At 37.2% G+C, this 13395-nt stretch overlaps 1 protein-coding gene across 2 annotated transcripts in view; it reads right to left on the minus strand.

Annotated features, from left to right (window-relative positions):
* Positions 1 to 13395, minus strand: part of ubr3 (ubiquitin protein ligase E3 component n-recognin 3 (putative)) — a 50469-nt gene extending 37074 nt beyond the window's left edge. Inside the window, exons 1-18 of one of the 2 annotated variants that reach the window (XM_015388682.1) lie at positions 12917 to 13395; positions 9800 to 9939; positions 9536 to 9688; positions 9139 to 9285; positions 6172 to 6212; positions 5842 to 5908; positions 5624 to 5754; positions 5256 to 5484; positions 4732 to 4911; positions 4064 to 4197; positions 2785 to 2871; positions 2627 to 2692; positions 2446 to 2535; positions 2210 to 2338; positions 2060 to 2112; positions 1828 to 1961; positions 1284 to 1369; positions 1057 to 1198 (exon numbers count right to left, since the gene is read on the minus strand). In XM_015388682.1, coding sequence (XP_015244168.1) covers positions 1057 to 1198; positions 1284 to 1369; positions 1828 to 1961; positions 2060 to 2112; positions 2210 to 2338; positions 2446 to 2535; positions 2627 to 2692; positions 2785 to 2871; positions 4064 to 4197; positions 4732 to 4911; positions 5256 to 5484; positions 5624 to 5754; positions 5842 to 5908; positions 6172 to 6212; positions 9139 to 9285; positions 9536 to 9688; positions 9800 to 9939; positions 12917 to 13350 — 2443 coding nt within the window. In that variant the 5' untranslated portion in view covers positions 13351 to 13395. The remainder of the gene's footprint in view (positions 1 to 1056; positions 1199 to 1283; positions 1370 to 1827; positions 1962 to 2059; positions 2113 to 2209; positions 2339 to 2445; positions 2536 to 2626; positions 2693 to 2784; positions 2872 to 4063; positions 4198 to 4731; positions 4912 to 5255; positions 5485 to 5623; positions 5755 to 5841; positions 5909 to 6171; positions 6213 to 9138; positions 9286 to 9535; positions 9689 to 9799; positions 9940 to 12916) is intronic. The other variant, XM_015388683.1, reaches the window with a different exon arrangement.

The raw sequence follows: 13395 nt of genomic DNA on the forward strand, positions 1-13395 counted from the left end.
AATAAAGGTACATTTAGAATCTCTTACTGATGCTGACTGCAGCCCTATAACCAGGAAAAGACTTGGCAAAAGCAAGGTTTAGAACCAATTCAATGATTGGTTCTGGTAGCTTCCAACATTATTGGAGTGACAAGAAGATCCCAATAGCTTGTTTAGGCAGCTGAGTTGCAGAGGGTGAAGATGTGAAGACGATGCAGCAACTTTGTGTCTGATAATGACTCAACATTTTGGAAAGCACAATACAGCACTTTACTGAAATTTTCTGACAGGAGGATGCGTTTTATTTTTTTTGGACCATTCAACACATTCTCTTGACTGAAACCTTATTCTAGAGGTTTCAGTCAAGAGAACCGGATGATTAGTGACAGAGCTCTACAAGACTGATTTCCGTACCGTGCCTGCTCTGCATATATCCATTTTCACCTCAAGGAGAAGCATTCCAACCAGCCTACTGGACACACGCATCAAGCAAAGCCAAAATGATTCAGGAAGTGATCAGGGTTGAGGGCCTTCTAACTTCTGGCTCCTTTTTTAAAGAAGAGAGAAAACCCTTTGGGGGGTCTTGAAGTAGCTGAGGTCTTAAAGTTTTGATCAGCTGATAATGCTTTTAAGATTAAATGCTGTATCATATCAGCTCTTCTGTTTTGTTTTGTTTTTATTTCTCATTTTGCAGTTTCTTTGTTTTGTATTTTGAAGCTACATTCAATTAATCATGTCCTGATTTAGCAGGGGAAAAGGTAATAAACATCTGGAACTTTCCTTGGTCTTAAGATCTGGAGAATTTAATCACACTTTACATTTAGATATCATCTATTCTCTGTAAATAAAGTAACAAACCAAAACCAAGTTTCTATATTTATTTTATTTGTTATCATATCATTGATAAAGACTCAATGAAAAAAAAAAAACACCCAAACAGTCCGACATATTAATTTTTCTTTGTGCTGACCACACATTTTGTTGAAGTTGTGCCAGAATTTTAAGTGGCATCTATAAATGTCACAATACCACAGGTACTTTCCTACTCACACACTTTCTTCATCTCAATCCCCTTACCTTTAGGTGTGTACATGCCCTGCTGCATCGAGCCTCCAGGTTCGAACACGGGTGCTTTGAAATCAGATACAGCTGAGAGCACATCTTCAAAACTACAGCTACCCGGAACAATGCCACTCTTTGGGTTGGGATTTTCAGGAATCTAGAATAACATTCTTAAGGAAAAAGAAAAGAAACTTATGAAAAATGAAATGCATATTAAGCATACATAAACTACTCAAGGATACAAGGTCTAACAGTGCACTGTGGGTCCGGTCATTCATGCACAACTGGGAGACCATCTCAGATCGAAGGATCTCATCGTCGGTCATTCCTGTTGGTCACATGAGCAAGATTAATAATTCATTACAAAAAGCAGGGTAATATAACTTTTTCAGGACTTGCTAACTTCTAAAACAAATTAAAAGACACTGATATTATCGAACAAAAACAAATATCCCTGATTTAAAAGCAGGAGCTAATCTCCAGAGCAACAGTTTAAATGAGATTAGCTCAAAGTTAATTCATCTGGTTTAAATTTACGACGACCTCAAACTCAATCTAAAGCCTTTTGAACACTGATGGAACTTGGAATGTTTATTTGCCTCCCAGTTCATTAAAAGTTTTAAGATTACAGTGAAAAATAATCCCACTACACTTCACATTTTGTCTCCTAGTAGTCGACTGCTTTGCTGATCTAGTTTTTGCTTTAGGTGCAGCTTCAGTCGAGTTCTTACAGACTTTTGGTTCTGTCTAACTTTTATGGCCTTCTAGATCTTTTTTACTGCTTACCCAGGTGAATGCGAAGGCTTGTCAGAATGACAAGAAACGTTAACGCTCCTTCAAGCATTGGCCTCTCCTGCTCAGAATCCAACACGGCATTCTGGTGCTGAGACGCCATCGTCAGCAGGTCAACCACTTTAAATCTGCATCAGAGAAGAAAAGGTAATTCAACCTTTAAAAAATAAAAAACTAAGGAAATGATGTTTATACCATAGAAAAATGAAACGACAAATGTATTTACCTCTCAAAAACACTTGAAATGAAGTAATCTGGATCCAGCCTTGATGCACAAACCTACAATGTTAAAAGACAAAATATATATAAAAACAAACAAGAAACAAAAAATAATTATAGTAATAGTTGACACTTTTTGTGTGACTTCAATTCTAACCTGCAGGAGAAAGATGTCCGGGTCTATCATGGAGTTGCAGAAGTGTGATTGCACATAAGTCATAGCTTGTCCTTTAATCTGCAGACCATTCCTGACCCACATATTACTGTGTATCTCCGATAGGCATGCCTTCAAAAACAGAAAGTGTCTTCTTAGCATCACATGACTTCTTATAAACATTGGATATAGGAATAAAAAAAAAAAAAAAAGCAACTCTTGGTCTTGTAGTATCATACCTGAATTTGGAGTGGGTGCACCATGATCTTCATCAGCATCTCCTGATCAGGGAGGAGGCTATCCAGATCCAATCCTTGGCATTTAACAGCCTGGGGGTTAGCAACCAAAAATGAACACTGAAGCACAACATTTTAATATATACTTCCTGTTAGAAGGAGAAAAGAAAAAGCTCTGACATACCCTGCTAAGGAACATGGCATAGTAGCGGTGGAGTGGCAGGTGAAACGTCACTTGATTTGGAGCAGGCTGCGAAAGAATCAAATCAAAACAAAAAAATAGTGAAATGCAAGACAGAAAAAGGATGTCTTTACATGCTTAAAAATATGATTTAAATTCACCTCATCAATGAAGCCAATGGCATCAAACCAGATCTGCAGAGTCTCCAAGCAGTATCGCACCACAGTTTTTGTATATTCCTGCGTCTCCTGTTTCAACAAAACAGAACATATTAAAATCTATTCTGAAACATGCTTCATTCATCATCCTCTATTGTACACCAATTATAAAGACATTAAACTGAGGTTGAGTAAGATAAACCCAGGAGATGTTGCATCTGATAGCGAAGCTGAAGGAAATTATATTGTTTTTAAATATCTTACAACTGCAAAACCCTAAAAGTCCTGTATTCATTGAAAACACTTTACTCTAAAACCATATAATCAAATTTTAAGCAACCACCTGTCCTGAGAAAAACACAATATCTGCTAATAGAATCCACTAGAGTGTCATTTGAAGTCAGAATATTAAAACTTTTATCTAAAGGTTTAGCAAGTTTTAGTGAACCTGCTAAACCGTGAGCTAGAACACAAATCTCTATTATCATGCATGGTAATGGCAGCATCATGCCGAGGACATTTTTCTCTACAAAAGGAAAGCCGCTCAAAGGTGACAGGAAACTTCCCAAACTTATATGGGCCTTTAAAGACAGTTTGGACAGCCTTTCTCTACAGTTTTAATGTGCATTTTCAGAGGGCTGAGTGCAAATGTTTTCCATTTTAGATCATTTCTTAAATAGAAAAATGATGTAGCCCTTATTTCCACTTCACAATAATTTGCTGCTGCCTTGTGGGTCACTTATATAAGTCTATAAAAGTCTTCCCTTTTTTGACACATACCATAAAGATAATTTTTATTTTTTGTACTAGAACTTAATGTCTTTTGATAATGAATTCTGGGTGAATTTTGGTTTCACTGCTTGAACTACAACTTCTTCTACGCCATACAGATGTTTCCATTCTGCTCGACTGGTTCAACTGTTTTTTATTTTTTGACACAAATGCCTGAATACTTGATAGTCTTTCCTCTATGATTGTGCCGACAACAGAATTTAACTAAAGCAAAACCATGTTGTTCAAATTAAACCAGAAAGACTCATCATACTGTGACGGCTGATTAGAAGTTTTCTGGACAAACCAACGATTCATGCTTCCAACATATTGTTTGGACTCTCGAGAATGGACTGCTCACTATTTTTCTTGAAAGTAACATAACATCCTAATAAAACAAACACCTTTTTTAAGGCATTGTCAAACCATTATGTGTATAAGCTCCATCCACCCCTGCAAATTGTAAAACAGGTGTGATAAAGATGAGATCCATGGCAAGGAGAGGACTTACCTTGACTTTGCAGTGTGTCAGGAGACCCCACATTGGTTGTGCACAGGCCTCCAGCTCTGCTGCAAAGGCTGCATAGTATGTTTGAGACTCAAACTCCACATGCTCGTTTAGTTCCCTCTTATTCAGGTTCATACCTTTAAAAAATTAAAAAAAATGTAAAAATCTAAGCTCAAATAAAGGGAAATGTAAGACGTTGATTTGTTTAGCCAAAATATGATGCAAATCATTATAAAAACATGTTCATACTAATAGTAGAGCATGGGGTGACAGTGTGTTCAAGCTGTCAGCAAGAGGGCACGTCCTTAGCATAGGGGGGGTGTTATTTTTAGGGTCTTACAGGACTACATGTGGCAAGTGAGCACAGCGACCAAAATTCCCCTTACAAATAATAGTTTGTAACAGGCATTTATTGCTAGAAACCATAATTAAAAAAAAGTATCTAAAATTCAGACTTAAATTCAGGAAAATCTAACGTTAAATAAAGTGTGAGGTTAATCATTCAATGTTTGAATGAAAAAGCAAAAAGACCTGCCTTTTCTAGTAAAACGGCTTTATCATTATGACGGATGCATTTCCACAGCTGATCAGTTACATATTGACCGGTTTCAGAGATAGATGAGAGATGTAAAGGAAATAAAAAAACAGAAAGAAAGAAAGAAATAGCATACCTTGAAAAAATGACACAAAGCTCATCCAGAGCACCAACAAGGAATGGTCTTCCAGGAACTTTTTCGCTACACTTTGGTGTGAGAGGATGTTAATAAAGTCACTAACGAGGGGCCAGTAAGTGTTGTTTTTTAATAGTGCTTCACTGCAGTTTACCACGACGTGGCGATTGTTCTCTTCATCTAACAAGGGAAACAAAAATAAAAATAGAAGCACTTTGATTAAATGGCTCCTGTCAGTGAAATAAAGTTATTATTTAAATCAGACACAGAAATCAGATCAAAGTTCAATCAAATCAATTTATGCTGCATATAACCTCTGTGAAGTAATGTTACAAATGTAAACATCTGAAATAGGATCAAGACCTAGAGAGAGAGACAAAATCTCAAGGAAACCATTAAAAGGACTTGAACTTAGAGTAAGTGCATCAAAGATTATTAGTGGTTTTAAAAATAAAGCCACTGAACCAGCAGGGAAAATAATAAATGAAAACAATAAAACTGTCAGGGAACCTCAGTCAACTTACCCTGAAGTTCACTTTTAATAAGGCAACTTTCCATCATGTAGAGGAGCACAGTGACCATGATGTCCAGCAGCTGGCACTCCTCTGTCATGTGTCGGGCCAGCTCCTCGTTGCTGAACAGCTGCACGCTGATGTGCACGATGCGGTTAGACATGGTGTCCGATTCATGGCTTTTCATCAGGGTTTTCATGATGAAGGCGTAATGCTGAACGAATGTCTTTGTGAATGTGATCTGGTGAGGAGACGAAAAACACGATCACAGCCCACTGCTCTTACTGTGCCCTTTTAGCAAACTGATGCAAAGACACTTAAAAATCCTCACTTAGAAATCCTCAAATTCAGCAAATAGGTGAAATTGGGAGAGTGCATACCTTATAATCCTGATCCGGCAACATGTTCAATAAGAAGGTCACCATTTTCTGTGGAAACTCAAATTTTATTGTCCAAAAAAGCAACTCTTCCAGAAAGCATTTGTGCTTTAGTGAATCAATGATGTATGGGTCTAAGGGTAGAAAAAAACAAAAACAAACAATATATAATTTTAGCTCCTGTTTAGTACTTAGTACCTTTTTTACACCCAAATATCTACCTTTGGTACTGCTGCTCAGTTTAACCCTCTTCCTCTGGCCAACAAACTGTCCTCCATCTTGATCATCCTAAAAAGTAAACAATTTAACAGAGACAATTTAAATTTACTGATTAAAAGTTAAGCTGCATTAGTTAGGCTCAAAATACCAACATGATCATGTGGAGAATTAGCAGTATTTCTCAGAGGAGAATTAGGCATTTATTATACTCAATAACAGACCCAAAGTAGACAAAAATCCTTCATGGGTCTAAATTCAATTTATCACAAATTAGGAGCCTAATCCTGAGAACGATAAAATAGAGAAGGATTGCACTTTATTCTGACACATACCTCCTTAGCAGACTCATCTGGGCTGCCTGGTCCAGTGGTTCCTTCGAAAACAAAGCATAAATGTTCAGCTACAAAAAGAGAAAGAAACTTCACAAGAAAAAATAGGGTTAAGAAAATTTGAAAAAGGAAAACTTTGGAAAGTGCTTGAATCATAGTTATGAGCAGCTAGAAGGAACTAGAGTGGCTCGGCCTGAGAGTCCTGGTGAGGATCTGAGTCATCAGGATGGCGTTTGAAGAAAGGCCACTGTTACTCCTCATTAAAAGGAGTCAGTTCTGGTTATTTAGACATCCAATCAGAAATCCCAGTCTGGGCCCCTCTGTTAAAAAGTTTTCTGAAATGCAACATCAGTTTTTTTTTATTAAAGGTATAGGTGAGGACGTTCTTTTTCCGGGTGGATTAGGGCTAAAACAATTAATCGGATTAATCGTGATAAAGCGATTATTTAAATAATCGTGAACTAATTTAATAATCGATTTAAAAAAAAAAAAAAAAAAAAAAAGCTGTGGAAAAGTTTGAGTTTCACCTGGTTTAATTTTGCAAAAAGTCGTCTTTATGGAACCTTTTGCTATCCGGTTATTAATCAACAAAATAATCTACAGATTAATCAATTCTCAAAATAATCGTTAGTTGCAGCCCTAGGGTGGATCATCAAAATAAGTGGTCCTCCTAATTGTCAATCATTATGGTGATGTTTATGTAAGGCTGTCCAATGTGCTAGTCCACATTTTCACTTCCCAGTTGTGAGTCTGACATTGTGGAAAAATTGCAAATCTTCTTTTGGAAAGTAAGCTTGTATGAGCGAAGCAAACAGCAAATTTTAAACAGAGCTTGCACAAAGAAATGGGCTTGTGCACGCTCTCGCACACGTTTAATGGGCATTCCCTCTCGTGAGCGGGTACAGGGCTGTGCATGTGCTTTTTTTTTTTTTTTAAGTGGAGAGGGTGGGTCTTCTCAAAAATTTGCAAAAATCATCCACTATACCTTTAATACAATTGCCTTTAAAGGCACTATTATTAAATTCATGTGAGAGTGACTCTCTGTCCATGCATCATCATCTGTTATAATATGTGCAAGCCACAGCACTAAGGGGCGTTTACCTCACACGCCGTAACTATCCTCTACAATGGTTTCTGGGTGTCAGGCCTGCATATGCGCCTGCGTTTGTTTGTAGGGATTTAGTCCCTCAGCTGGGCCCCCCGCATTGCTTATTCTGACAGGTAAGGAAGTCGATGCGATGATGGAAGGTGTAGGTAAAAAATCAGACTGTAAATAAATCTAAGGTTTATCTGATTAGTAGTGGTCAACCCCAAAGTGTAAACAACCCTCTCATGGCCCCATGCATTTTTTTACTTTATTCATAATTCTTGTTAACTCTGGTCGCTGCTAGTACCCATGCTTTGTCATTATGCAGGCAGCACAGATGTGGATTTCAACACAACGATTGAACGTGTTTAGTGATAGAACGTGATACTATGGCACCACTGAGTTTTGTTCCGGACTCGACTAGATCAGCGTTGGTTTTTGAAGAGTGCGGTGAAGCCCAACAAATATCTTTCACAATGAAACCCCAAAGGTGGAAATTTTATCCCCTTTGGTTGTCAAATGCTTGCATCCCTGTTACAATAAAACCCCAGTTTTTTCTCTCACTTCCCCAAATTTTCCTAAAATGGATCCAGCCTCTTTTTTTTTGTTTGTTTGTTTTTTTAAGTTAGTAATTATAAGTGATGGGATTAAAATGATCCCATCTGGCGGTGTATTCTAGTGTTAAATCTATTCTAATTAATTAATTTCAGTCTTGCTTAATATAAAAACATGTACATATTTTAAGTTATTTACCAACCATTGACATTAGGTCCTTTTTCACAAGGCAGGAGAACAGTTCAGGTGAGAATGGATAATAGCAGTAAGAGAGGCAGCAGAGGCAGAGGATCAGAACAGATGGAACAAAAAGCTGGTTATAAATGATAATAAAAACACTGACATCCAAGTCAATTGCTTTTAACACAAAGTTACTTAACTTTAACATACTTTACATAGTAGCCAATACAGCAATAATCTCACTGGTCATAAGTTTTGGCTAACTAATGAAGTCCCCGACCTTAAAGCCGAACCTAATTAATTATACACAATAAAATCATACAACTGGGTATTAGCTGCCAGGCATTGGGGCCTTTAATAGTTCTGTTACATCCAAAAACTGTTCCAGAGGCCTTATGCACAAAATCATGTAGAGCTTTCATAATAAAAGTTGGTGGTACTAAAAAGTTAACAGTTTAGATGTATGGAACCACGCCCACACATGTAGCCACACACATTGTAATGCTTGCAGGCACTGCCTGCCCTGCACTCCCTATTAAATCAATATGTATAAATGTTAGGTAGGCTACAAATGTGTATAAATAAACAAGAATGGAGAGATACAATCTTCTTTGGTAGTAATTTCTCCAGTTTAAGTTATATACAATTTTTAAATAAATATGTATGATGAGGCCCTCAGAACTAAGCCTGAATTATAAAAAAAAATGTATGGCACCTAAATCTATGAATGACTGAATTAACATTCGTAATAACTTTGAAATAAATCATTTGACAGAAGAAGCATCAACTGAACAAAGGTAATGTTCAATTAAATAAGGTTTTATGTGCATAATCTCCAGGCCTCACAGGATTCAAATATTCTTGTCATTCAGAGATGAAAGATTAGCTTACTGAGTGATGTGCAAATAAACAACTTTTGTCTCTGGTTTAATTTCCTAATAATAAAAATCTAAGTATCAGTCAGGCAACTTTAACAGAACAAAATGAAGGCAGCAGCATTTCAGCGTCATTTCACCATCTGAGCACTGATGCCAGCGGCACTGGGTAATTCCCCAGCTGCCCCGTCCCCCCAGTTCTCCTTCCTCCCTTCAACACATAAATACAACAAGATTCCTAGATGGTTAGAAAACATATAAATGCAATCATACCCAGCAGAACCATCGCTCCGGCACCTCCTTCAGCAACATCGGCAGCGGCTCCTTGGATTTTCTCCTCCACAGAAACCAAACCTGAATTCTTCAATGCTGACAAATATTTGTCATAGTTCTTCTTTGCATACAAATTCTCTTCTTGGCCTGAAACAGCACATGAAAACACAAACTATCACAACTGCTTTTTTACTAAAAAGCAGCAAAGTTATCTTGTACTTGAGTAGCTGAGCTTTAGTCATTGAGCTTTATAATCTAACATCAACTGTTAGAATGATGACAATCATATTAATGCAAATGAATGAATATTCTCAACCAAAAAAATTAAATAAAATAAGATGAAGGTGCATAACTTTCACATCTAATGATCAACTTTGTTGAAAGCCAGGATAGATACCCATGCTAAGCTCCTTGTAAGTTTGCTGGTTGGTCAAGATTTTTGTCAGTACAGTCCTCATTGCTCCTCCCATCTTTGTGAGCTCCTCCAAAAAAGTGATCTGGGGCTCCAGCTGTTGCAGAACTTTCTGCAGATCTCGCTCAGCTGATGTGTCTGCCAAGCAGAGATAAACAGCAGACGTCATGCGAACCGACAACTTCGGGGACACATTTTAGGAAGCAAGCAATTCCACGGTGCCAGAGAACATAATTTATAAAGTTTCACCTGGTTCAATGTATCCATCTCTCAGATACTGTATGATGCACAGGATAAAGCGAGGCAAGACCATCTCAGACATGAGGAGAAGATCTCGGGGGATCGAGGGAACATTTTCTCCGGTTCTTAATCTATGCCGGCGACAAAACCTGTCAGCAACAAAAAAAGATACAAAGAATTAATTCATGAATAAAAAAAAAACAGTAAAGAAGCGTTATCCACGCATTCCTTCAGGTTTGTTTCTCATCTCAGACTGCTAATGACTTAAAGTCAGTTCCATTCATATTATGAGCAGTTATGCTAACAGGCAGCAAATACGCATTTACAGTTATATACCAAACATGTTTAAGACACCTTTTATTGATCAATTTGTGCAAAAATGCTTAATGAAATAAACACAATTAGTCCCCACTGCGATTAATGGAAACCAACTAATGTGGCTGAAACTTTAATATTTATCCATTCAGACTTGCATTCATTAACTTCAGTATATTTATAAATTTTTTTACTTTTAGATCCAGTGCAAAAACAGAGAATGCACACTGTATATGTTTAACTTACATTAAAGAATATAAAACCAAAATGAATTAATTGTGATAATAGCTGTACCTCTCTTAACCTTTCCATAATTTATTTAACCATTTAGGTTACATTTATTGGTCGTTTTACCAAAGCTCTATTTTGTTTACTGTAAACTGAGCCAACTAATGAAATCCCCATTTACCAAACTATAACTTTTGAAACAAACTCTTACACTATAAAGCAGCTCATATTGGATAATATTGTTAAATATCTGGATTTTAATTTGAATATTTGAATTCATTACTCAAAAAAAGATCAAATAAAAATCATAAAAGCAAGGGTAGATGCAAAGACTGAATACATGCACAGTTTTACACTACACAAGATATTTTGAAGTTTACCTCTATTTTGGTTTGGTTGAAAACCAGACAAAAAAAAAAAAAAAACAGATGAGAAAAGTCAAACAAGTTACTGCAGATGGAAGGAACAAAAGTTGTCCCAACTTATTTTTTCCCCTGCCAAAACATCCATCTGGTTTTCTTTGAGGTCCAACCTGAAAATTCTAAATGTTTTATCATCCTAGGCCAACAAAGTTTAAAAGAGACAGATGATTCTGATAACCAGCTTCTATAGGGGAATCCTAAACATTATACAACAAAATGTAGCAATTGGTGCAATAATCACAATTTTTCTTAAAGGTATATTGAAGGATGTTCTTTTTCCAGGTTATTCAGCAACATAAGTGGTCCTCCACTAATTGTCAATCATTCTGGTGATATGTTTACGTTTACGTGAAAAAATTGCAAATCTTCTTTTGGAAAGAAAGCTTGTATGAGCGATGCAAACAGTAACTTTTAAACAGAGCGTGAACAAGGAGAAATGGGCTTGTGTATGCTCTTGCACACATTTAATAGGTGTTCCCTCTCGGGAGCGGGTAAAGGGTTGTGCATCTGAATTTATTTTTTATTTTTTAAGTGGAGAGGTTAGGTCTTTTCAAATATTCGTGAAAATCCTCCATTTTCCATTAAGTTTGTTTTCTATTCAAATAAAAGATGGAGGTTTCTGTTTCGCATATCCTGCGCTGTGGAATGTGAATAATAACAAAACTAATTTTATGCTCAAGAATGTAATGACGTCAGCAATTCACAAACCAGGAAACTCCCTTCAAGGTAAATACACAATCATACACACTAAAATGAACACTGTGATGTCTGATAAGCAGGTGGAAAGACCTGCTCTAAGCTGATATTAATATAAATTCCCCACTGAGGATCAGCAGCAGATGTAACCTCAGAGCTGCAACAGTAGTCCCTGCAGGATGGGACAGTTACTAAGCATGCCGACATTTTTACTACGTTACAGTTTCAAAGGCACGTAAACATCCTTTTCCTACATTTTAATTCCTTTATTGATATTACAAAAAAAGTGCAAGAGAGATCAGAGCTTAATATATGGCCAAAGCAGATATTAGTGCAGAATGCCCCTCCTCCACCTGTTGCTATGCACCACAACTAAGGTTGTTAAAAGACAGCTAAAAACATTTGGTTCTTAATAAAAATGGGGGGAAAGGATAAATTGCATCCAACCAACAATTTCTTAAATCAAAATTGCCATGAGCAGTTTTTTCCATATTGTGCAGGTTAATGCATGGTCTAAAGATGAAGGGGGCGAAATTAAAGTAAAAAATATCCCTAGATTGGCTTCTCTTTCTTTAGAGGCTGCAAGCATGACTAAGCTCTTTTTTTTTAGACCAGTTTCAAATATTATCTTACAATACACAAGCTTTATTATTTATTAATACATTAATGACAAGGTTATAGAACACATACCCTTAGAGGGTGTGCATTCCATTTTGATGAATGCAATAAACACAAAAAGAACAAAATCGTTTTTTATTCTTTTCTCACCCATTTTTGTTTTGCATTAACCTAAATATTCCAAAGTTTAGTTGTGCTGTTGTCATAATACCATGATCCCGTGGTATTTTCACTAAAGGTTATCACAGGAAATTAAGAAATAGTCCAGTTTCTACATGCATTACGGTATTTTTTTATTACATAATCTTAGATTCCCCATTATATATAGTGTGTACTTTTTATTCAATGAATTTACTGTCTGGTTTTTCTAATACCATTTCTATGATACAGCCATTTCTTAATATTACATTATGATTTAATATTTAGTAGGATAAAAAAAATACAGTAGGCCTAATTAGGAATAATCAGAGACAATCACAGTTTACTGAATCATTACATTGACAAGTAACATCAGAAGGCAACTTTAGTCTGAAAGCATTTCCTACTTTGACAGGGGAAATACTCCAGTGTATCTGTGTCATCTGTTAAGGCGATATCTAGTAGAAACTCGTTGATAGAGAAAAGGAAACTAGCTGATGCTAAATAACATTAGTCATGTTTAGGAAGTAAAAGTTAACAGCCTAATCCTTGGGGCTTCGTGTCCTTTCAGACTGGCAGTGTTTTATCTCTCCGACAAAACCCTGACAAGGGAAACCTTGATAGGAAAATGTTATCAGCTGGCTCACTTCACAGCAACACCTGTCAAAACGATTCTTGCTAGCTATTAGCATGAGCAGCTAAGCCTTACCCACTGTCTCGCATGACATTACTGTCTCCACAGTCACAGGCCCCACCAGCCTGGCTCCTGAACATGTTGAAATCATGGCCCGTGTGGTCTCCGTTATTAAAACACTCAGCGCAGAGTGACATACAAGGAGAGATGCCACAGGTCCGGCATCGGTACGCCACGAAATTAGCCGTCCAGACCAGCCCGCACAGAGTCGCGTTGTCATAGGAGCGGACCGTTTTACAGAACTCCTCGAAACCTTCGCCTCCTGCGATCAGGCATTTACACCAGTCCAGGGCTTCTGTGTCCGCAGCTGGTTTTTCGGGATTTAGTACAGCGTCGAGCAGCTCCTGAAGTTGTCGGAGCCCCGAGCTGTTGTCAGTCCGGGTTAAGTCTGTTTTCAAGTGGGCGGCAGTAGTTTTCTTGTCCCGGCGTAGCAGCGACGCCGCCATCATGCACTCTGGCTTGTTGTCCACAAATTTATTTTTGTTGTCTTGTTT

Source organism: Cyprinodon variegatus, unplaced genomic scaffold (genome assembly GCF_000732505.1).
Source record: "Cyprinodon variegatus isolate N-32 unplaced genomic scaffold, C_variegatus-1.0 Scaffold432, whole genome shotgun sequence".
Lineage (NCBI taxonomy): Eukaryota > Metazoa > Chordata > Actinopteri > Cyprinodontiformes > Cyprinodontidae > Cyprinodon > Cyprinodon variegatus.